We start from the raw sequence: 22505 nt of genomic DNA on the forward strand, positions 1-22505 counted from the left end.
TAGCTACCTAGGTACCTGTAGGTACCAGGTACGTATACCTAGGTACGTTGGGTAAGGTAGCCAAGAACGACGTTTTGAGCTGTATGACGTGCCGTATTCGTTTTCGCCAAATGTGGCCCTCGGCGAAACCAACCACAGCAAGTCTGATGATAAGGTATCTGATATCTGAATCTCTCCTACTTGTTACTCGTGCGCTCTACAGTGGTAGGATCTAAGAGCTGCTTGTCCAAATGACGCGATAAAACCTGCAAACCAGTTCCAAAGGAGGCATGCAACCCAATCGGCGTGTCGGCAAGGCTTGCGCGAGGTGCCGTCGACGAAAAGCAAAGGTGTGTACATGTACCTACATTTGTTTTTGTATTGTGAAGGCATTGTCTTTACTCAGTCGCAAGGCAGTGCGATGCACAATTCCCACAGTGTGGCGCCTGTGCTTCAGCGGGTGTTGAGTGCACAGGCTATGACGCTTCAGTCGGCGGCGCCGCACCTCGAAGTGTGCTGGCGGAATTGAAGAGCCGTATTCAACAGCTAGAATCACGCCTCGAATCTCTCAGCTCTGCACACACTGCGAGCGACCCTTTCGGCATTGGGAAAGCTCTTGATGAACTGGAGTATGCTACTGCGGAGTTGGACTCAAGAGCGGGTGCCATGTGGTTCAAGTCTCGTTCTGGTGCCAGTGGCGCTTGTCGCGACTTCAGTCTCTGCGAGGAGCTCTTGTTGTCTTCTGCACCGTTCTTGAGCATTCAGGCGAGCAGTTGCACCACCAAGAATCTGGACGACATTGATCCAGCCGAGAACAGAGGAAGACCATTGACATCGGTCCCGGAGGAAGTCGTCAGGATGTTGTTGAAGAATTATAAGGACACCTACCTCGCTCAATATCCTTTTCTGGATGAAGACGAACTTGATCAGTCCTTGTTACGAGTCATGTCCACAACCGGATCTGCGGGAGTTTCAGCGTCTCATTTTGATCATTTCAGCTTAGGCATGGCTCTTGCTATTAGCGTATGTCTTCATGGTCTAGTATAAGCTGTTCTGACTAATCGGCTACTCAGGCTACGACCCTTACTCGGCTCGATGGACAACGGGCAACAACCCTGGGTCGAGAGTTCTGGAATGGTGCAAAGCTCCATTTGCCCTTCATTTTGGACGGACCTGGCCACGAGATTCTACGTGCGATGCTGCTGCTTGCTCATTACGGATTTCTCCATCCTCATGCCTGTGACCCCTTCATGTGTTCCGGTGCTGCCATGAGCCTGGCCCTTGAGATGGGCTTACAACATGAGGTAGCTGCTGACCGAGATGGGCTGCTTAGCCAAAAGCAACGAGACGACAGGCGCATACTTTTCTGGTCTACCTACATAATGAATTGGCAAGTGCTCCCCCAAGTTGCCCATCGCGACGCTAACCGAACCGGAAGCAACGTTCATTACATTCCAGCCCGGCCTTTTAATTTGCCTGTTACCGAAGTATCCACACAGGTAGGTCGCCTGACAAGGAACCTATGTGGTGAGAGATCAGTGCTCAAGTATATTGCAGCTCCCATATATATCGGCCAACGGCATGCTTAACTCGTTTCTCAGCCATTCTTCATACGTCGCACCACACGTATGGTCGGCAAGGATGCTTGAGCTGGAGGCTCTAACCATGATGTACTCTCCTGGATCGAACCAGATGTCATTTCAAGCATTTCAAGACTGGCAGGCAGGGTTGATCAGTCGGCTAGAAGCATGGCATAGCGCAACGCATAGCAGTGTCGACGACGTTCTGGCGAAGACGATACAGTTTGACGACATCATCTACCATTTCCTCATCTTTCGCTTGAACAGACCGTCTCCAGGTTACCCCGTCCCACACCTGGGTATGCGACAACAGAGCATAAGGTCTGCGCTGAAAGTTGTTCACATCTACTCTATTAACGACAAGAACGGGATGTTGCTCTACTACTGGCACGCCGCTTACCACATGTTCGAATTGGGCGTCTTTCTCTTGTATATTATGCTTGAGGCAACACAACGACACTTACCCCCGAGCGGTTTCGAAGTTGATGACATTGAACCAGGTATACTTCTCAGAACTATGGGCATCATCCTGGATATTCTGTGGAAGGCCGTGGGCCGGTGGCCAGAGACTGAGCCCAGTGTTCGACTACTGGAAAACGTGTCTTGCCCTGTTACAGAGGGATTCAGACAGTGGACGCAGGGACATAGCTGGCACCCGGGCTTGCTGGACACCGGGATCAAGGCGTGGCTCGTCGATCTGAACAATATATGGAGTTTGCCAATCCGGCAGGCTGGAACAAACAATTAACAACCGGCTCCATATCGTTTGAGGCTTCCGAACATTGCATCTAGTACTCTGAGGCCTGTGATAAGTTGGCCATTACACCTAGGTACAGTATCTTCCTGTGTGCTCTGCAAATTCATGGGTCCTGCCAATAATAAGTATACGGTTACTAATCTACAATTATCACATGCAGTTATTTGATTAGGGCTATGAACAATCTTTGTGGGCCGGACTCGGCCTGAGCGCTGGCCATCCCTAGGTAATGTTGATGGGTAAGGGCTACAGCATTCCGCCCCCGCATTGCTAGTCCATAACCCTCTATACTCTGTTCACCTTCGGACCGTATATGGACACCGATAATTCCTCAGCCGCCGGAGAGCACCACCATCGGCAACCGATGCTCAACCAATCAAGACATCATGGATTTTATGCTCCAGAGGTGTCAGCGTCCAGCTGTAGAGCATTTAGGACTCTGGTATCTCTTCTGTACATTTGGCTGTAGATCTCCTCCCTGCATCGAAGAACTGTCAAGGAAGAGACAGGGGGGCGCAAACAATGCCAGAAAAGGAGATTTCGATAGCCCGAACGCTGACCAGCCAGGCAGCGGAGCTGGTACAAAGGGCTAAAGATGAGGCAAGCCTTCCGGTGGTGGCAGCAATAATCTCTGGGCTATTCGTGATCTGGGTGAGTACTTCCAAACATGCACATTTGTACCATGGTTTTGCGAATTTCTGACTCTGCCAATAGTGCATTTGGTCGGCTATCTATCGCCTTTATTTCCATCCGCTTTCCCACTACAAGGGTCCATTGCTATGGCGCATCAGCATCCTGCCCAGCCTTTATTGGGTGTGGACGGGCGACAGACATCTAGTCATCGACAAGCTACACAAGAAATATGGTACTTGCTGTTTTCCCATGAATAACTGGGCGTTGGACGGCAGTTGACCGGGATCAGGCAAAGTTGTCCGTGTGGAGCCGAATCTGGTCTCAATATGCACCCCGAACGCAATAAAAAGTTAGTGGTACCCTACACTCCAAGCAATGGACTCTCCTGAAGGCTAAACTCTCATTTAGCAATGTACGGCCCTGGAACTCGCTTTGAGAAGGTAAAAAGATGGCTGGTGGTTCGCAGTTGTGATCGCTAATGATACACAAGGCCATGTTCTACACTCGAGGACCTAAGGAAAAGCAACTTCTCGTGGTAAGTTGTGTCTCCCTCCAAACAGATGAGTTGGGTACTAAAATTTTGGCGAAGAACCTGGCCAGCACCACCGACAAAGCCGTTCACGCTCGTAAGCGGCGAATCATCTCTCACGCTATGAGTGAAGCCGCTGTCAGGTCTTACGAGCCTGTCATGTTGGATAAGATCCGGTTATTCTGCAAGCAACTGGCTGATCCAACAACATTCGGTGGCGAGTACAAGAACATGTCTCGGTGGTTCTCTTACCTTACATACGACATTATGGGCACACTCACCTTCAGCCAAAGCTATGATATGCTCACCAAGGACGATCATCATTTCATTCAGCCCCTCATTGACGCTTACCAGCACAGCCAGGTCATTGTAAGTGCAGCCCTACCGTGGAGATCTTTCATATGGTGTTGACGGAGCGATCACACAGCTAGGAGCTTACCCCCAAATTGAACATTGGGGCCTGGCTCCTCTCTTGTTCCTGAAGATTATGGCAGACAACAAGAAATTTCGCGCCTATGTCGACAATCAAGTCACCCACCGCATCAACCAGGAGAAGTCTGGCAATGGACCGGATGATATTTTCAAGCTCCTACTCAACTACAAAAACAAAGAGACAGGCGAGAGTATGGACTTCAAAGAACTCTCCGACGAAGCCGTGGTCCTCATCATCGCAGGTAATTGGTATTGCTCTGTGATCATACCCCTTACGACTAACCGGTAACAGCGAGCGACACGACTGGAACAGCACTTTCCGGACTTTATTTCTACCTCGCCCGGTACCCGGATTGCTACAACAAACTTAAGCAAGAAATCCGCTCCACGTTTGCATCTGTTGAGGACATTGTCGGCGGGAAGAAGCTGCTGGATTGCAAATACATGAGAGCATGTGTTGACGAAGCTCTGCGCATGTCCCCTGGTGTGCCCGGCTATCTGACAAGAGAGGCCCCTGAGGGAGGGACGATCGATGGACACTACATTCCACCTGCTGCTCAAGTCGGTATCCCGACCTGGACAATTCACCGTGATCCCGATGCGTATCCTGAACCACAGATCTTCAAGCCAGAGCGTTGGATGGTCGACTCCGAGGAAGAGATCCAGAGACTACGCTCGTGCTGGTATCCATTCAGCACCGGCACACGTGGCTGCATCGGCAAAAACATGGCTTACCAGACCATATACTTGACAGTTGCTAGGCTGGCGTACTTGTTCGAGATTGAGTCCCGCGATCCGTTGCCGCTGGAGTTCCATGTCAAAGATCACTTCGCAGCAGGCGAGAAGAATGGACCGTTTCTCAAATTTACTCCTGCGAAGACGGGTTAGAATATTGGACGAGGATAGTTCTGCTGGCTGCTAGAACAAATTGGAGATAGAAAAGTTTGTGAGATTTGTTTAAGTCGTCACACATTCCATTGCTTCATATATGACTTGCTGAATTATGCTTTTTACAGGGACAATTCCTATATTTGCTGACGCGGCGGGAAGTTTGCCCTTTTGCATATTGTCTCAGTCAGATAAGAACTCCAGAGGGGCCATCAGTGTTAGGTGCAGACTATGACAAGAAACTCTTGGTCTTAGCAGCTGAGGTATCTCGCAGAAGCAGATAGATTGTTACGGCCATGGGGTCCAGCGACTGAGTGATCCATGTATATCTGAAGTCCCCTACTGGTGCTTCCTACAAACCCAATCAACTTAGAACGTTGCGCATTTCTCTCCATAATCCCGGGTGGGCCAGGGCGACGCATAGATTCTTCTAGGCCAGACGGGATGCGAGTTTTCTCTGTAGGTTCTCTGCGGCTATCTGCTGGGTTATGACCGCAGCGGCATTGGATCCTACGTGAAGGAAACATCGGTAAGCAAGAAACAATTGGATCATCCTAGGGGGTTTGACAGCGCCGAATTCGTTGGAAGAATGATGACTTACCAGAACTGATGGCGTTCGTCACCGCCTTTAGCGGAGTGGCGGCATCACCGGCAATAAACAGCCCAGGGATCTTGGTGGCACCGCCCAACTCAACACCCTTGATGTTTTCTCCCATGATCGGATGTGTCTCGACTTCAAGCCCAAGCTGGTCTATCAGGTGTCGACTAGCCAATACCGTGGTTGGTCTGTCAGTCAGATATCCGACGTGCGTCCGCTGGTTATCTTCGAAAACCACGGTAACGCCGACGTCGGGTGCTTGGGCGGGCACGAGCTGTGCGATTTTTCTAGTCTCAATCTTGCACCCCAGGGCTCGAACATTGTCCAGAGCCTTCTGCATCGGCTCGGTCTCTGGTATTGGGCCGTTACTGAACACTGTTGGCGGGCCGGATGATTCGGTGGCTAAAAGAAGCAACAGCGGCGCCGCGTGCGCGAGGATCGGCGAGAATCCAATAATGCCAGCCGGGAGATGCGATCTTTCGTGGCCGTCACAGAACAAGCATTGGAATCTGGATGATCATGTCAACTGGCCGGTGCCTGACGCAAGACCAAGATTGGGGGCCTACATGTTCTGAGGCCAATTTTCTTTGTATCCTGGAATGTCCGTGGGCAAAACCTCAGTAGAACCGGTGGCCAGAATAACCTTTCTCCCATGCCAATTGCGGCCTTGGCTATCCACAGCCTCGAAGTAGCTTGATGTGCCAGCATTGCCATCGCCATTCTCCGGTTCTACCCTCTTGAGAGAAGTGATCTCTGCCTCGACAAATTCGGTGGTGCCGTACTTCTGAATCTCGTCTCTCGCAATCTGGCGAAACTCTGCAGGTGGGGTGCCGTCTCTGGTCAAAACATTGTGAATCTCGTGGGCGCCTTGGTTTCTGAAGCCAGCGTTCCGCGGCTTGGTGAAGACTATCTTGGTTAGGTGGACCCTGGACAATCCGAGAGCCGCGGAAAGGCCTGCGGGACCAGCCCCAATGATCAAGGCGTCTTTGATAGAGGAGGCCATAGTGTACCAGAACAATTCATCGCCCACGGATATAATTGTAAGGGCATGCCACTGGTATATATCTCAGAACAAGGCCTTGCTAGCCACAGGCGTTCACATTATGCGGACTAGGGTGAAAGACTTGCACCTAGGACCCACCCTACGCACCGATGGGGAATGCGCATCGGGGGCCAGCTTGAAGCTCGGAATTCTGACATTGACCTCACAAATCCCCGGCTCCTGGATGTCCTGCAGGACTGATCAAACTGGTGGGTTGATATTGTATATGATTTTCACGATCCCAGCCGCGTCTTGGCACAAATCCCCGCCATCGACTTGATGTACTCAAATCTAAATGTTAGGTAAATACCAGCTGTACAGCACTGTGCAGCACAACAACTACCTCTACCGAGTTCCAACTCCCTAAACGCCTTCCACACTGAGGTAGTCTATTTTTCTCTTCATCTCTTGTTCGTCTTCTGTGTCTTGACTGGTTCTACCTGGGCAGCTTCCGCAGCTTCGCATAGTCCCTGCTCTTCCCTGGATGACACCCGTTTCCCCTGTCTTGAGGCGGTCCAGGCGAAAGTGTCTCCTACCAATGGCCAACGTACGGGTCAGTCCTGTTTCGCACCTGGAAAGACCCGAAATAGCAATGGCTGCATGAGTAGTAAAAACACCCCACGCACACATGCAAGCTTCGCGGTCCGTTCGGCGCTTTGCCAAACAGTGGGGTGGGCCACTTTGCGACCTAAAGACTGCCTCACTGGCGGGCTGGCAGGACACACTTGGGTACACTGTCAGATGAAAGGTGATATGACTAAGTGCCGTGTACCTAGGTAAGGACCGAACATATAATCGATTACGCTGCGAGGTCGTTCCGCTATGCTTATAAGTAGGTTGATTCATACTGTTAGAGGCACGGGAGCTAAAAAAGCCATAACCCTTCCGGAATATAGCCCGGTCCCTTCTGGTCACCATTAATTGCGTGCGTTACTGTTGCTGTTCCTAACATGGCTACGCCCAAGGTGGAGCTGGTACAGCCCCTCGAGGGTCCTTCACCTCCAGTGGTCCAGATTCCTCGAGAAGTACGACAATCTGACAAAGTCAACGACGCCTACAATCAAGCATTAGACGAACATGGTCCTGTTGTCATTGTCCCTCGACATGGCCGTAACGAATATGTTATCGACCATCGGTTTGCATACGATGTGCTTACCGACTCAAAGAACTATACTTTCGAGAAGGCAGCGTTCGATCTACTCCACCTGGGCTTCATAGCGCTCTTCGACAACGGTCGCTTTGTCCACGACGTCGACGGCATAGTCGAAACTGGCGTACAGCCGAGAATGACTTCAATTATCGACCAAGTATTTCCTGTCTTTCGCACCTATTTCGATCGGATGGCCGACGAGCTACCGGATCCAGCCAACGACAAGACGCGGGTCGAGTTCCCAGATGTTTTCTCCCGTATTCAGCTAGCAGTCTCACACGCCATGGTTGTCATGATCCTGGGGAACGCACATTCATCCTCCAAAGCAGGACGCCATTTTGCTGCTGTGGCAGTAGCTATGGCACAGATGACCGGTATGCACGAGAACACGCACGAGTGGCCCTGGGCGCCATCATTATGGGTCCTGCTCAATGGCCTCCGAGCCGTATTCTTTACCATCATTCCTCATTTCTTCTTCGCTATTGTGCCCACACTTTGGAGTACTCGTCATCAACACCTGGCAAACGGCCTTGCTGCACGTCCCGGCCAGTTCGTCCCTCTCTTCGACACCCTCCTTGTGAAGAACTATGACGGCAAAACCGGGCTTAGCGCCCTTGCTGGTTTTGGATGGGCTATTGTTCTCTGCGTGGGCTTGATATTCGCCTCAGTCCACCAGACCGTGGTTGCCGGATTCTGGGTCTTGATCAAGCTGGCGGAAAAACAAGACGAATATTTACCGGCAATCCAGGAGCAATGGAATGCTGTCGCTCCAGCCAATGAAAGTTTGACTGTGAAAAAGCTTAACGAGCTTACTCTCCTGGACTCATTTATTCGTGAGGTACTGCGGACAAAAGGCGACACTTGGGGTCCTGTAAGGCAAACGACAAGGCCGGTACGAGTTGGACCATACGTCCTCCCTAAGAACGCCATGTGTCTCGTGCATATTGCCCGAGCACATCAACACCCGGACAACTATGGTACAGATGGAAATACGTTTGATGGCTTTCAGTGGCAGAAGAAAGGGCGACCGGCTGTCCAGGGCAACGCAGACTTTCTTACATTCGGCTTGGGGAGATGGGCGTGTCCAGGCCGGCAGCTGGCGATTCACGAAATCAAGATTCTAACATACATGTTCTTCACCAAGTTCGACGTCCAGGTCAAAGACAGGAGCTTCCGGGTGAGGAACACGATCAACACGACTTCTGTTCCTCCTGAAGCGACCTTTCTGTTAAGGAAGAAGAGTGAGCATCAAAACTTGGTTTCAGCTGAGAAGTAATCAATCAATAGAACAAGTGAATTACTTCTCAACCGATCGAACATGTGCACGAACAAGTGTCACATAACGACCATGCGTCTTGTCTCTGGGGACCCATCATCAGATAGCCAACAACCAACGCAATTTCTTGTTTGTGCTTGTCATAATTGGAAGAGCTTGGGTCGCAGATCATGATACTAAGGCTGTAACTGGCACTGCATTAACTGACTGGGGTGACATTGCACAAAGGTTGATCAGGGCTAGCGCAACCCCTGGATAGCAGGTTGGAAAACATTAGTGAGAGTCGGGTACGACAAAGCCATGACCGGCAGAGGTGTGGTGTTTTCCCATCAGTCAGAGCTTACAATTTATCTCACCGAGCCGGCCTGCCTCGAGCGTGCTCTGCCGCCGTTGTGGCCATTTGTGCTCAACTAGCGTAGGCATAGTAGACGTTCTCTCTCAATCAGGTAGTTGATTAATTGGACCACCAAATCCGAGCCTCAAAGTCGCGGTATTGCAGTTACCACCAACATCTCTGCAGTGACACACAACTGGCCATGGCCATCCAGGATTGATATCCGCAGCTTGATCTTCCGCCTCATGATTTCAACGACATTGACTGTTGCCATTATCACTCCCGGCGCTGGGACAGGTCTCGTGTACGTAACATTCAGGAACGCAGTTGAAGGATCCGTCCCGCCGTCCAACCCGTAGTGTCTGATAGTCATGATAGCTACTTCGTCCACAATCACTGCCAAAAGGCCCCCGTGACACACTCCTTGCTTACTCGTGAGAGCATTACCTAGGCGCAACAAGTGTCTCGTCTCTCTCCATGCTTCAGCAAGCTCTTGCTGCGGCCGACGGCAAAGCAAGCATTGCGCACGCACGCCTCTGGGACCGCGCAAGAGCTCGTACCAAAATGTGTCGTGACCTTCGTATCTAGGTTCCGGAGCATTGCTAACTTCCCAGGCAGGATCTTCCAAAATGTCGCTGATGAAGGGTGTCTTCAAGAAAGGTTTGAGCGGGCTCAGATCCATGGGGTCTGCGACGGCGCTGTACGTGCTATTGGGGTGAGGCAGGGAGGGGGTCGTGGAGTTTGACTGAGATGTTGTACTCTTTACACTTGTATGGGTTGAGGAGAAAGATAGTGGGAACTAATTAGGTGAATATGAACTACTAGTAGTCCGTTTATCTACACGACCGGGCATACCGGAAAGTCGGAGATGCCGATAGGCACAAACGAATCAATGGTTGGTTTCCGCGCTGCGGTTACATACCTTAAGACATTCCCTTCTTATACTATATTGTTTAGATTGAAGATGCTGAAACATTCCTTTCTCCGGCCTCTACACCAACTCGCCTCGAGCTATAAATCCAGTGATAGAGAGCTCTTGGCCAAAGACCTGGGCTTTGAAAGGGTGCGGGATCACCACATAGTCAAACTTATGGCCAAGTCCCGCATCCTGATAGAGTCGTCGCATTTCTCCTTCACTGAAGCCGTGCTGGTTGACGGTTTTGAGCATTTCGGCTTGACTTGTGGAAAGGGTAACGTCAGTCCTGGAGGATGTCGAGTCAGGAACTCGGTCGAGGATCACACAGGTGCCGCCAGGCCGGAGGCATTTGGCCAACCGCTGCATCAGCTTCGTGGGGTCAGAAACATGGTGCAACGCCATGCTCACAACGACGATATCAAAGTCGGATAATTTTTGTTGCGGGAGAGGTTTGGACTCTCCTCCAGCCAACATATCATATTCGTACGCCCAAACTTTATCAGAGTCCAAGCCTGTGCTCTGAGCCCACTTGTTATACTCGGAAACCATGCCTGTTGATATATCAAGCCCGACAGCCTGGGTGATAAATGGTAGAAGCGCCTGTACGCGTGCTGTTAGCCGGGCGCACACCAAGTCAGTCCTACCATGGCAGCTGGAGGGCGAACCATGATCCACATACCTTTGAAACCGTGCCGCTGCCGCATGCGTAGTCCAGGAGCCTGATATCTCGGCACCCGGCGGCAGAGCTCTCCGAGTCTACCCATTTACTGGACATCCAATGTCGCCTTGCCACTAGCTCGTTGATTATGGCTTGGATGAGCTCGGCCCAGTCCGAGAGGTGAGTAGATGCATCTTTGCTATGCACAAGAAGGGAAGTTAGTCGATGTTGCGAAATGGCCCCTTCATTACCTGGACAGCCTTCACCATCTTATAGGTAGGCACATGGATTGTTTCTTACTCGAATTTCTCCTTGTTCCGAGCCGCTATGTCTGTCATTTTGGTTACCTGATGACGCAGGCTCTCCAATGTGCAAATCTCTCGGTTGCGGCGCGACGTACATATATTCATCTAGAACAACTGAAGGTTCCGGGCCGAACATTTGGCCAACTAGGTATCGACAAACTGTCTTCACCCATCATTAGTTGTTGACCAGCATTGGCCGAGCATCCTTCCATAGGAACTGCACAGCAGTATCCTAATCAGTTCGTTTGGATCTCCTTCAAATCAGGTGGCACTAGTACAGTGTTCCAGTATCCTATCCCCACATTGGCGGTCAATGTTAGATCCCAATGTCCTGATTGTTGTTGGTCCCGACTCTGCTGCGCGTGTTAACTAGATATCCAAGCACCTTGACCCAAGCTTACATTGGCTTGGGGAATGACTCCGGCAAGGATCAGGATTTGCCGGCCCGTCGGCTGCCGATCGGACCGTCGACATAGACTAATTCAAATTCCGATGCGTCGCTGACTAAGCGAAGTGGACCCACAGCATAGACAACTGAGGTGGGATTGGTATTGCTTGTTCGACACTCTTGTTCTATGACTTGGACATGCCATTGATATCACAATAGGAGGGTACATGCTACAGCCTGAGTGTGCAAGCATACACTGCAGTGCTCTAAGGTGAAAATGCAACAATCCAGGACGGGGGTCCAAACTCCTCAGAACTCTACCACCAAATCTCTATCGGTTGTCGAAGGGCCAACACATCCTCCCCTCACCAAGATTACTTTTGGCCAACTTGTCGACAAACAAGCAGAGAAGTATGGTTCGAAAGACGCCATTGTCGTTCCATGGACGGGTGCTCGCCTTAGTTACGCTAACCTGAGGGAAAGGACCCAAGCTGTAGCTCGAGGCCTCCTGGCCTTGGGTGTGAAGAGAAAGGATCACGTTGCGATTTTGTGCGGTGATGATGAGAGATTCATTGAGCTATTCTTTGCCTGTGGAAAGATTGGAGCCGTTCTGGTTATCCTCAACAAGACTTACACTGCATTCGAGTGCGAGAGGGCAATCCAACACACTGGTAAGTTGGGAACATCCGAGTCTGCACAGGAGCCCATTATTACACTGTACACAACTGACCTGGTTCGAACTAATCCAGGCCCAACTGCCTTTTTCGTCTCAGACTGGGTCAACCACAAGAGGACAGATGATATTGTCGAGCTCCTACGGACAAAGGCTTCCGCTCTGAGGCTCAAGACCCTTGTCTTCGTACGAAATAGCACACAGCAAATACGGCCTTTGCTATCATGGGAAGCTTTTCTAGAGAAAGGCAACAACATTCCATCCTCGGACCTTACTCGTGCGGAACACCTAGTCACTTGCAACGATATTGTTAATCTCCAATTTACCAGCGGTACAACTGGAGATCCGAAGGCGGTTATGTTGAGTCACTTGTACGTACGATCACATTTGGTTTCAGCTCTTTTCAAAGCCAATATTAACAGAGCGAGCTCAAACTAACCATGATAGTAACCTCATCAATAACGCAAAATTCATTGGAGATTGCTTACAGCTGGTGCCGGAGGACGTCGTCTGTTGTCCACCCCCACTGTTCCACTGCTTTGGGCTTTGCGCTGGCATGTTAGCCGCAGTCACCCACGGATCGTCCATCGTATATGCAAGCTGCGACTTTGATGCCAATGCTGTAGCCCGAGCTCTTGCTGCCGAGGGTTGTACCATCCTCCACGGTGTACCGACCATGTTCAGCGCAATCATGGCTGCCGTGGACAAACTCGGGATCAAGGTCAACACAATCAAGAACGGCATCGCAGCTGGTACGAAGGTTCCGCCTACACTACTAGAACAGCTACGAGACAGGCTGGGATTCCGCCACACTGCCGTTTGCTACGGTGAGTTTCCCCCAACCTCAGCCCTTTCATCCTTTTGCGTGCTTGGTATATATGGTTGAGACCTGGCTTGGTCTACAACACATGGCTGATTTCACTTTCAGGCATGACGGAGACCTCTCCTTCAAGCTTCATGACGGTACCTTCGGACCCGTTAAGGATGAACCTCGAGACGGTGGGACGGGTGCTGCCGCACACAATGGCAAAGGTAGTCGACGGAAAGGGACGTATCCTTCCCAGAGGAGCAAGAGGCGAGATTGCCGTTTCTGGCTACCTTGTTCAGCAAGGATACTATAAGAATCCCGTCAAGACCTCCGAGGTCATGATTCAAGACGAGAGCGGCAGGATCTGGATGCACACTGGCGATGAAGGTTTCTTCGACGACGATGGATACTGTACGATCACTGGGCGTATCAAAGATATCATCATCCGCGGTGAGTTCAATTTATGACACTCTTGCACCCACAACTTCTCATATGTATGCAACAGGCGGCGAAAACATTTACCCGCTTGAGATCGAAGAGCGGCTTCTGGAGTTTCCCGGCATCATTCAAGCAGCGGCAGTTGGAATTAGTGACGACAAGTACGGCGAGGAAATTGGCGTGTTCCTGCAACTGGCTCAGGATGCGATCAAACCTTCCCTTCAGGAGATTAGGGTTTGGATACGGTTGGTGCTTGCTCCACAGAAAGCTCCAAGGTATCTCTTCTGGGTCGGCCCTGGAGAGGCAACAAAACAATTCCCTGTGACTGGGAGTGGGAAGATCAGAAAGGATTCGTTAAGAAGCATCGGCGAGAAGCTAAAGGAGCAATTGCCGGAGAGACGGTTGAATAAATTGTAAACGAAACAGTGCCATTCATCGAGAGGACCTTAGCCTTCCATACAATGACTGAGCGTGGCCCAGAGTAGCCCAACTACCATACCACAACAAGACTTTACGGTGCAAATGGTATCAGTTCAACGCCCTCATATGCCAGGCGTGGAACTTGTGATTCTCAGCTGGGTTGATTCTCGCTCAGGGCGGTACGTTTTCACATTTGTCCTATTGACGCACCGGGCCGGCGCCGTAAAAACAATGTTATATCCACAGGCTTTCTTTGAATCAAGACAATTCATTTTTTTTTACAGGAAGTCATAATTCATCGCTTTGTTTTTTTTTTTTTTTTTTTTTTTTTTTTTTTTTTGTTTTTTTCCTTCCCCCAATATTTATGATTATGGACCCTTTTGGGGGGGAAGTCAGTGTTAGCGGATGCCATATGATAATATATAAATACATATGAGAACAACAATTTTAGCAGCTTTTGTTTTTATCGAAGTAGGATGGAATCGATCTTCAACTACTATAGACTTATTCACATGACTAGGTGCAGAACAAAAAATGTAAAACAAGTGCTGAGTTTTTACACTCTGCTACGCAATCGAGTCACACAATTCGACTTTGCATACGCGCACAGTCCATTGTTCCTCTCCAATTTGAGCTATCATTCTCAGCGGGCAGTACATATCGAGTCCTGACGCGGTATATACGGCATGTCCTTGCAGATGTAGACTGTGCTTATGTAGCCTAGGGCATTCAACTCGGCCTATTTCTCTTCGTCTTTTATCTTTTTCCCGGGGAACTTGACCCGCTTGATGCCCAACGCCGCAACTATTGTGCCAGCCGCCATACCTGCAGCAATATGCCATTCGGATCTCAAGGCTTCATTAAAGACACGACGAACCACTGGCGCCTGTGCTGGGGGAACCTGCGAGACCAGTTGAGTCGCGGTAAGGTTTTTTAACAGCGTCGGCGCAATGTCCGGCAGCGCCTGCTGGAGACCATGCCTCAAACTTTGGGTGATGGCAGTTTGGGCGACGGAAATGAAAATTGCTCCTCCCAGTATTTGACAGAAGACCATAAGAGATGTTGCTGCTGCGATGTCTTCGCGCGAACACGATAGTTGCACCACGGTGATGGGAAGCTGAACTCCGAGTCCGAGTCCGCTGCCAAAAATCACTTGGTAGCCGATCCATTTGGAATGACCAGTATCGACCCAGAAAGTCGATATGAGTCCTGCCCCTACTGATGTTAAAATGCTGGAGAGGTAGAAGAATGGCAAGTATCGGCCGAAACGAGTGATCATTCCTCCTGAGACGAATGACATGAGAACCATCGAGATCATAGTCGGCAAACTCATGGTACCAGACTTGGTTGGTGAAACCCCTTTCACGACTTGAAACCACATAGGCATATAGTAGCCGATCATGAAATTGCTTGCTGCAAGCAAGAAGGCGAATAGGCCACCACACAAGACGTTGCGTTGGCGCAGCAAGTGCCGGCGCAGAATGGCATACTTATCTGCGCGGATTTCCACATAGATAAAGCCCATCATCAAGACGCCAAAGACGACAAAAAGTGCGATAATGCGTCCGTTCGACCAGGCATATTTGGAGCCGCCCCATACAAGGGCGAGTAGTAGACTCACGATGCTGGGCAGGAAGAAAAGCAAGCCCAATGGATCCATCTTGCGGACCGCAACGGTAAGCTGCTCAAACGTGCGGGGTGCCTTCACCGCTGTCCCCGGGACTTTGAGAAATAGAAGAATAGCACCAATAGTTAGGGCTCCAATAGGCAAATTCATGTAGAAACTGTGAATCCGTCAGCTTTTAACTTTCAGGCTCTCGGAGGTCCACGCTTACCACCAACGCCAGCTGGCATGCTGAGTGAATGCTCCCCCGATCAGGGGTGCCACAATGGAAGAAATGCCATAAACCGCCCCGAAGATACCGTTATCTGATATAACCGGGGTCAGCATCTGCAATGTTACAGGCAACGTTGTCTCTTCTCACACATGGGACGTTTTTGAGGCGCCACAGTTATAGCAACAACCATGAAAGCACCCTGGAATATCCCTGCAGCCCCAACCCCTGCGATAGCCCGACCAACTATGAGAGCCACAGACCCCTGTGCACTTCCACAAACGGCAGAGCCGACCTCGAAAATCAAGATCGCGGAAAGAAGTACCCCTTTGATGGAGAAGGAGGAATACATGGCGCCGAACACAAGTTGGAACGAGCAGTTGGTCAAGAGGTATGCCGAACCGTACCAGCTCACGCGGTCAAGAGCCTTGAACTCGTCGACTATTCGTGGGATAGCCGTCGAAAGAATGGTGTTATCCTATTATGGAATGAGCATAGATCTTTAAAGAATGCTAGGCAAGCGATGGATGTACCAGAGCTACCAAGAAAACGCTCAGACAGACGCCCAACAACAGGACGATTGTCCGGCCAGATGTGTGAGGCGACGTGTCTTGAGATGCAGCGTTGCTGCTTGCAGATTCGTCTGACTTAGGCGGCATTTCATTCTCTTGCTGCTTGACATTCTCCTTTGCGTCTCCATGGCTTTCTGCGGACAGCCGACGAGATTCGGGCTTGGACGCACCCATCTGGAGCTCTTCCCTCTCAAGCGACTGGGAGATTCTGCCCATGATGATTTAGATGAATAGTAGGCAATACATGCAAGGCAAGTGAGGTAGATGGATGATGTTGAGAGCCACACTACAAGGGGCTTCTCCTGGTGGATCAGTTTCCGTATGGGGTTTACCTGGTACCTAAGCAATGTGTGCCGCCGAGCGGACCGTTGGCATGGCTCTGGACTACGACGTCTCTGTCTGCGTGCACACGTGAACCAATGCACTTGGTATCGAGTTTGCAACTGTCATTCAAGCTCTTATGCTAATTCTATGATGATGCAGCCCACAACAGCATTGGCGCAGCTCGTGAGAACGCGATCAGCCTGCACACAAGATATACTAAGTCAAAGGTCTGAGCTCGCCAGTAACCCTCGCCTCTGCCCTTGTTTGATAAGCATCTGCTTTTGCTCAGCGGTCCAGATACTCGGTATTTGATCATTCAAGGCAGGCACGCCTTGTTCAGTCTCACGACGAGCGACGGCTTCCACGCCGGCCATGGCTCGAATGACGTTCAGACCCATCACTGCTTTGACATGCTCCTCTTTCATATTTCGCCTCAACAGTTCAGCAATCAATGCCGGGTAGCAAGCAACATCATCCAGACCTTCAGGACCCTCAAGCATGCCGTCAAAGTCGGATCCAATCCCCACATGCTCATAGCCGACTTTCGACACTGCGTAAATAATGTGATCCGCCACGCTTTGGAGAGAACTTGCCACATCTGGCGCCGACTTGGAGAGCTCAGGGAGGAAACAAATCATGATGATGCCCCCGTTGTCTTTTAACTTGGCGAGAACTTGGTCCGTGACATTCCGGGGGTGTGGGCATAGGGTGTAGCTTGTAATACTTAGACTCAGTATGTGATATTTGGAGCGGAACAACTTACCACGAAGAGTGAGAAAATATAACAGGGGAAGTTGAAAGGTCCAACACCTGAAGCTGTACAGCTTCCGTCGTGTGCGAGAGATCTATGATCCTAAGAGAGAGCAGTCAGTCCATGTGCGCGGTGGTCATGCCTAGTTGGTTAGCAAACTGTGTGAAACATACATGCCTACTCTGTTCATTTCACGGATAAGCCTCCGGCCGTCGCAACTTAGCCCACCATGAATTTGGGACGAATCATTCTGTTGATGGTCAGAGGGAGCAAGGGCAAGGCTCTGGCCGTTTGGCGCTTACCGCCGAGTCTGCGAATCTGTTGTTTTTGTTGTGCGCGAGAGTCAAATATCGCACGCCTAGGCGGTGGAAGCTCCTCAACACGCTGGCACTGTTTCCAATCTGATGCAGACCTTCGACGCCGATGAAGCTTGCCAGTCGCCCGGATTGAAAGATGCGCAAAATGTCGCTGGAGTTCCATGCGAGGGCAAATACATGTGCATACTTGGACATCAAGTTGTGAATCAGGTCAATCTGCTGCAACGTGTCGTAGACTGCTCGCAGGTCCATCTCATTCGGTTGTCGGCTATGTTTTTCGCTATCTGTCAAGGCAAAACTAGCAATTGTCCCTCAGTCTCATAGCGATCTCAATGCGATAGCACCATATTGAACGGAAATAGGACCGTACCACGGTACATATGCACTCCAGAATTGGCCGCCCAATTGGCTCCGATGAAGTCTCTCAAGGTCTGTCTGGCCAATTGGAGTATCCTGCAGACGTGCATCATCAAGGTTGTTGCCGTAGAACCCACGGATCATGTAGGGAAAGTCATTGTGTCCATCTGAAGAGGCCGGGTCAGCGAGGACATATTGCTGATGCCATTGCAGTTGTGCTCATTCACCGACAAGGGGGCTTTCCCGAAGTAGTTGACGCGCACGGCGCAGGAAGTGCGTTTGGTCGCTCATGGGGATCCGCAGCAAGTGTGACTTCTTCGAACGTCTCGTGCGAAATATTCGTATGCAGATAGATGGCTACACGCTTTAAGGCGTGCTCATGTCCATAGTCATCCCCATCGGGCGCCGAGCCGCTCGCGAGCCAAATGATGGCTAAGATAGTCGTAGGCCGCCGTAGTGGATTATCCCTCCGTCTCCCCTGCCCCACAGTCTTGCATGAACGTAGTCGTGCCAGGTCCACATGCCCCAGTAAAACCAAACAATGACCGTGCCAAGTAGCCGAGGACAGTGGCCCTTTTCGTTGACAACGAGCTTGGTAGAATATGCCAACACTCGAACGGCCCGGGCAAAGAAACCCAGGAAAAGCGAGGACCCTAGGGATGCCCATGTGCTTTGTCCGGCCGAAAAAGTCGGCAGCGACTTGAGATACTGGATGTATGACTCGGGCAGGCCGTTCTCTGTAGCTCCTTCTATCAGAAGTGACTTGGCTTCTGTCACTACGCTGGAATAGTAATGCGAAAGAGGGAATAAAAGTCTTACCATGTATCGTACACTGGGCGCACGGTTAGGTCTGAACGGATATTTGGCTTTGAGCGTGTGCACCATGATCCCTTTTCCAGGCGTATAGTCTGTATTGGCGATCGGAAAAGCTTCAACCTGGATTTCGTCGTAGCCTACTCCAGACCCTTCGCTCAGCACCAGGCGACGGTAGTCATCCCTAGTCAGCAGGTACGCCACTCCGTGAACCGGCGGTACCTGTGTATGTTGTTGCGTTTCTTCAATATCCTGGTAGGTTGCTATGCTAGCGAACGCAGGTTCTGCACAAGGGATTCCGAATATGTCGAACGTCAGAATGTACGATGGTACCACGACCGCTTGAGCTTGTAATGGCGTTATTTCCCGCTTTGTCATGGAGGCTGAGCGGATGTTGGAGCCGTACCCAAAGTACCATATGGCACTGTTCAAGTACAGTTGATTTGGATCTGGCATCTCGGATGCTGGCGACACATCATGGTCACCGAAGGGCATTTTGGGGACATGCAGTGTATCAAATAGATTTCGCACGCCAAGTTCGCACCGACCGTGCCGAATGAGGCGGAGGAGGATGAAGGCGCCGGGCAAGGTCCATATATGGTAGAAAAAATTTCGAGTCCTGCCTGCGCTAGCTTGCAAAATCAGTACTACAACTTGGATGAGCTAGGTAGTCTGTAATCCAGACAAGAAGAGAAAGAAATGATCCAATACGACCTGTCCATTGCGGAAAATCGATGTATCCAAGAAGAGACTACAAGTCTTGTTCGGACTTTCCTCCATGAGAAGTTGGAGCCCTCCGTAAGTACATTTATCTTATGCACAATATGGACCCTTTCTGAACTTCTTCAACTCTAGCACCTGTCCTACAACAAGGATATCGCGGGCGAACCAGGTCTACTGTCTGCGCTGTCCAATCTTTTCAACGCATATTTTCAGCCTAGCGAGGAGGTTCGGCCGTGTCACGTAGCCCTCGCCGCAGGAGCATCAATCTGCTTAACCACTCTCATTCGGACTCTCTGCAATACTGGAGACGGAGTTTTGATCCCAACGCCCTACTGGAGTAGGTATTGATAGCTTCTGACCACCTTGAATCACGCCAACATATTTTCACAGATGGGTTCGATTTCCATATTGCAAAACAAGCACAGGTGCACCCAGTCCCTGTCAGCTTTGGCAAGTTTACAGACTCTTTCGATTCAGCAGCCATTATTCGAGCACTGGAGGAAGCAATGGACAGCACCAGTAGCCCGGTAAAAGCGGTGGTGGTGACCAATCCTCACAATCCGCTGGGTCGCTGCTATTCTGAGGACAACCTGTTTTCCTTTGCGAGATTCTGTGGGCGCCGAGGACTGCATTTTATATCCGATGAGGTCTACGCACTATCAAACTTCGGTTCCAAGGCTGCTCCTGGTGCCTCGCCCTTCGTATCCGTCTTGTCACTAGATTCAGTCCAAGCCGAATGCAAACGTTCAAAAGTTCACGTTATCTGGAGTATGAGCAAGGACTTTGGGTGCAGTGGGATACGGCTGGTGAGTGACTCCGAACCCACTGGCCGCTTACCAAGGCTCAATTCAGCTCCAGTCCGCCCTCGTCTCTCAGAAGAACCCGGAATTGCTCAAAACCCTGTCGTTTGCGGGATGCCTGCAGATTTCCAACCTTGCCACTTTGTCGGCATTGGGCATCCTTACAGCACCGCAACTGCCGCAGCTGATCTCAACGAACAAAGACCGGCTAGCCGAGTCCTATCAGATAATGACCACGTTTCTCGAGCAGAGAGCACTTGAGTACGTCCCCGCAACAGCGGGATTGTACGTCTTTACCAAGCTTCTTCCAGCTAGTGAAGTGGGTGTAAGCGAAGCACGATTAGCAGAGATACTCAAGGCCACGGGTATTGCCGTCGGCACTGGACAGGCCTACCATGCGGGTGATGCCGCCAGAGGATGGTTCCGGCTTGTCTTCTCGATGAGACCACAACACCTCCGAGACGCACTCATCCAACTTGGGGTCGCGCTAGATTTAGCAACGACGGCTGAAGATCAAAACATGTCAGGAAATCGGCAGCTGAAATTGAAAACGCGTCGGGACGTCGGATGTCCAAGAAAGGAGCAGCAGACAAGTCGGGTCACCAAAAAGAATAAATCGAGAATTCGGCAAGGCGAATCATGATTTGTACGCCACCGAGCGGCCCGTAGGCAATATTAGTGGGAGAAAGAGGGCCGGAATCGATATAAACAGTTGTTCATCCATACCATGTAAGCCGTATCTGCTTCGCACGCTCGACTGATACCGTCGTTTTATCATTGTGGTTGCAGCAACTCAAAATGGAGGAAGAATTAGCGACCCTAAAACAGACCCTTGAAGCTGCCTTGGCCAGACTACAAGGACCTCTGAACGGAGAATTGACCCAGGCACCGCACGCTTATGGTCCAAACCAGCTCCCCGACAAAAGGCTTAGCGTGCTTGCAGCGGAGAACATAGATCTTTTGCACTCCATAGAGCAGCTACTGACCCCTGCGCCGTTATTGCTGGCAGATTACTTCTTAGGTAAGTTGACCTCAACATAGCTATACATAGGCTCCAACAGCCTATTCGATGGTACCTGAAAATAGATTGCTTCATTACTCACCTGTGGTACAGGCTACGTCGACACCAAATGCCTTTATGCAGCGGTACAACTTAGGGTGCCTGATATCCTGAAAGCCGGTGAAAAGACTATCTCCAACATAGCCCGAGAATGCAATGCCCGAGAAGACCGGTTGAAGCAGATAATGCGTGCCTTATCCTTCAATGGCATTTTTTCCTGGAATCCTTCCACAGATGCGTACAGCAACAATTCCGTTTCGGAGCTCCTCACCAGCGGCCACTGGACACAGTGGCGAAATTGGGTTGATCTCTATGGCAATGAGTTCTACGATATCGCAAGGGGCATACCGGCATCATTGGCAACAGGCTGCACACGTAGTGCCGCGCAAGTCAACTTCAACACGGATGACAACATGTTCACATACTTCACAGCACAGGGATGGCTCCCGCGGCTACACAGAACTCTTGGGGGAGGAGCTACAGCACAGAGTCCCGGAATACTTGAAGACTATCCGTGGCATGAATTTGGCAACGGGCCTTTCCTGGATATCGGAGGAGGTGAAGGAGCCCTGGTTGCACTCCTGCTCCGCAAGTACAAGTCTCTTAATGGGGCTTTGTTCGACACGGCACGAGTCATTGAACATGCTCAACGTTTGTTTCATGAGCCGGGGGCCAAATTCAATGATGTTGCACAACAGCTGATTCCCAATGGGCTCATTACGGGTGACTTTTTTGCAAGCATACCAACCTTTGAATTCTATACTATGAAGTGGTGCTTGCATGATTGGAAGGACCCGGAGGCTGAAAAAATACTCTCGAACATCCGCCGTGCCATCAAAGCCACGCCAGAAAGTCGGCTAGTTATCCTTGAGTCCATATTGGTAGGAGGGAGATTTGGGCGGCTGTCTAGATATGCCGATATCAATATGATGATGACGGCAAACGGTCAAGAGAGAACGGAGGATGAATGGAGGCAGCTAGCCAGGGCGACCGGTTGGAAACTCGGCCGAATCTGCTCTCTGAGAGGTGCATGGCCATGTGCCATTGAGCTACGGCCTGCTCCCCCATTGTAGATTGCCGAAGGCGAGGCATGGCAAACCCAAATCCCGTAACCATACGAATAGTAGATCCGGGCCGTACAACGGTAGC

The 22505-nt window shown here is 50.7% G+C and overlaps 12 protein-coding genes across 13 annotated transcripts; 6 read left to right on the forward strand and 6 right to left on the reverse strand.

Annotated features, from left to right (window-relative positions):
* Positions 1–269: 269 nt before the first annotated feature.
* Positions 270–2307, forward strand: HMPREF1120_02978 (uncharacterized protein; the record flags this gene model as incomplete). The annotated part of the gene is made up of 4 exons (XM_009157027.1): positions 270–329; positions 418–1002; positions 1053–1478; positions 1537–2307. The coding sequence occupies 4 exons, from the start codon at positions 270–272 to the stop codon at positions 2305–2307; spliced, it is 1842 nt and encodes a 613-aa protein (XP_009155275.1).
* Positions 2308–2838: 531 nt separating this feature from the next.
* Positions 2839–4798, forward strand: HMPREF1120_02979 (cytochrome P450 monooxygenase; the record flags this gene model as incomplete). Its single annotated transcript, XM_009157028.1, has 8 exons — positions 2839–2967; positions 3031–3181; positions 3239–3298; positions 3358–3389; positions 3440–3481; positions 3539–3847; positions 3906–4152; positions 4203–4798. The coding sequence occupies 8 exons, from the start codon at positions 2839–2841 to the stop codon at positions 4796–4798; spliced, it is 1566 nt and encodes a 521-aa protein (XP_009155276.1).
* A 57-nt stretch (positions 4799–4855) lies between these two features.
* On the reverse strand, positions 4856–6625 carry HMPREF1120_02980 (thioredoxin reductase GliT). The gene is made up of 3 exons (XM_009157029.1): positions 5963–6625; positions 5400–5905; positions 4856–5308 (listed from the first exon to the last, which is right to left on the reverse strand). The coding sequence occupies exons 1-3, from the start codon at positions 6397–6399 to the stop codon at positions 5229–5231; spliced, it is 1023 nt and encodes a 340-aa protein (XP_009155277.1). The 5' UTR covers positions 6400–6625; the 3' UTR covers positions 4856–5228.
* Positions 6626–7388: 763 nt separating this feature from the next.
* Positions 7389–8864, forward strand: HMPREF1120_02981 (uncharacterized protein; the record flags this gene model as incomplete). Its single annotated transcript, XM_009157030.1, has 1 exon — positions 7389–8864. The coding sequence occupies one exon, from the start codon at positions 7389–7391 to the stop codon at positions 8862–8864; it is 1476 nt and encodes a 491-aa protein (XP_009155278.1).
* Positions 8865–9012: 148 nt separating this feature from the next.
* On the reverse strand, positions 9013–9779 carry HMPREF1120_02982. Of its 2 annotated transcripts, XM_009157032.1 has the most exons (2): positions 9209–9779; positions 9013–9115 (listed from the first exon to the last, which is right to left on the reverse strand). In XM_009157032.1, the coding sequence occupies exon 1, from the start codon at positions 9569–9571 to the stop codon at positions 9344–9346; it is 228 nt and encodes a 75-aa protein (XP_009155280.1). In that variant the 5' UTR covers positions 9572–9779; the 3' UTR covers positions 9013–9115; positions 9209–9343. The 2 variants fall into 2 exon arrangements, with proteins under 2 accessions (XP_009155280.1, XP_009155279.1); XM_009157031.1 differs by having other exon boundaries at positions 9102–9779.
* Positions 9780–9993: 214 nt separating this feature from the next.
* HMPREF1120_02983 (uncharacterized protein) lies at positions 9994–11459 on the reverse strand. The gene is made up of 3 exons (XM_009157033.1): positions 11073–11459; positions 10794–10971; positions 9994–10714 (listed from the first exon to the last, which is right to left on the reverse strand). Exons 1-3 carry the CDS (start codon positions 11180–11182, stop codon positions 10190–10192), a joined length of 813 nt encoding a protein of 270 aa, XP_009155281.1. The 5' UTR covers positions 11183–11459; the 3' UTR covers positions 9994–10189.
* A 283-nt stretch (positions 11460–11742) lies between these two features.
* Positions 11743–13801, forward strand: HMPREF1120_02984 (long-chain fatty-acid-CoA ligase; the record flags this gene model as incomplete). The annotated part of the gene is made up of 5 exons (XM_009157034.1): positions 11743–12136; positions 12215–12509; positions 12586–12965; positions 13067–13396; positions 13452–13801. The coding sequence occupies 5 exons, from the start codon at positions 11743–11745 to the stop codon at positions 13799–13801; spliced, it is 1749 nt and encodes a 582-aa protein (XP_009155282.1).
* Positions 13802–14421: 620 nt separating this feature from the next.
* Positions 14422–16427, reverse strand: HMPREF1120_02985 (DNA repair protein RAD50; the record flags this gene model as incomplete). Its single annotated transcript, XM_009157035.1, has 4 exons — positions 14422–15588; positions 15640–15733; positions 15790–16117; positions 16173–16427. The coding sequence occupies 4 exons, from the start codon at positions 16425–16427 to the stop codon at positions 14544–14546; spliced, it is 1722 nt and encodes a 573-aa protein (XP_009155283.1). The 3' UTR covers positions 14422–14543.
* A 329-nt stretch (positions 16428–16756) lies between these two features.
* HMPREF1120_02986 (membrane dipeptidase) lies at positions 16757–18257 on the reverse strand (the record flags this gene model as incomplete). Its single annotated transcript, XM_009157036.1, has 6 exons — positions 18188–18257; positions 17974–18127; positions 17589–17901; positions 17460–17536; positions 17299–17388; positions 16757–17249 (listed from the first exon to the last, which is right to left on the reverse strand). Exons 1-6 carry the CDS (start codon positions 18249–18251, stop codon positions 16757–16759), a joined length of 1191 nt encoding a protein of 396 aa, XP_009155284.1. The 5' UTR covers positions 18252–18257.
* A 135-nt stretch (positions 18258–18392) lies between these two features.
* HMPREF1120_02987 (uncharacterized protein) lies at positions 18393–19268 on the reverse strand (the record flags this gene model as incomplete). The annotated part of the gene is made up of 2 exons (XM_009157037.1): positions 18393–18722; positions 18780–19268. 2 exons carry the CDS (start codon positions 19266–19268, stop codon positions 18393–18395), a joined length of 819 nt encoding a protein of 272 aa, XP_009155285.1.
* A 204-nt stretch (positions 19269–19472) lies between these two features.
* HMPREF1120_02988 (1-aminocyclopropane-1-carboxylate synthase) lies at positions 19473–20939 on the forward strand (the record flags this gene model as incomplete). The annotated part of the gene is made up of 4 exons (XM_009157038.1): positions 19473–19571; positions 19629–19833; positions 19887–20302; positions 20355–20939. The coding sequence occupies 4 exons, from the start codon at positions 19473–19475 to the stop codon at positions 20937–20939; spliced, it is 1305 nt and encodes a 434-aa protein (XP_009155286.1).
* A 155-nt stretch (positions 20940–21094) lies between these two features.
* On the forward strand, positions 21095–22429 carry HMPREF1120_02989 (O-methyltransferase GliM-like protein; the record flags this gene model as incomplete). Its single annotated transcript, XM_009157039.1, has 2 exons — positions 21095–21317; positions 21411–22429. The coding sequence occupies 2 exons, from the start codon at positions 21095–21097 to the stop codon at positions 22427–22429; spliced, it is 1242 nt and encodes a 413-aa protein (XP_009155287.1).
* Positions 22430–22505: the final 76 nt, after the last annotated feature.

The sequence above is a fragment of the Exophiala dermatitidis genome (assembly GCF_000230625.1).
Source record: "Exophiala dermatitidis NIH/UT8656 unplaced genomic scaffold supercont1.2, whole genome shotgun sequence".
NCBI lineage: Eukaryota > Fungi > Ascomycota > Eurotiomycetes > Chaetothyriales > Herpotrichiellaceae > Exophiala > Exophiala dermatitidis.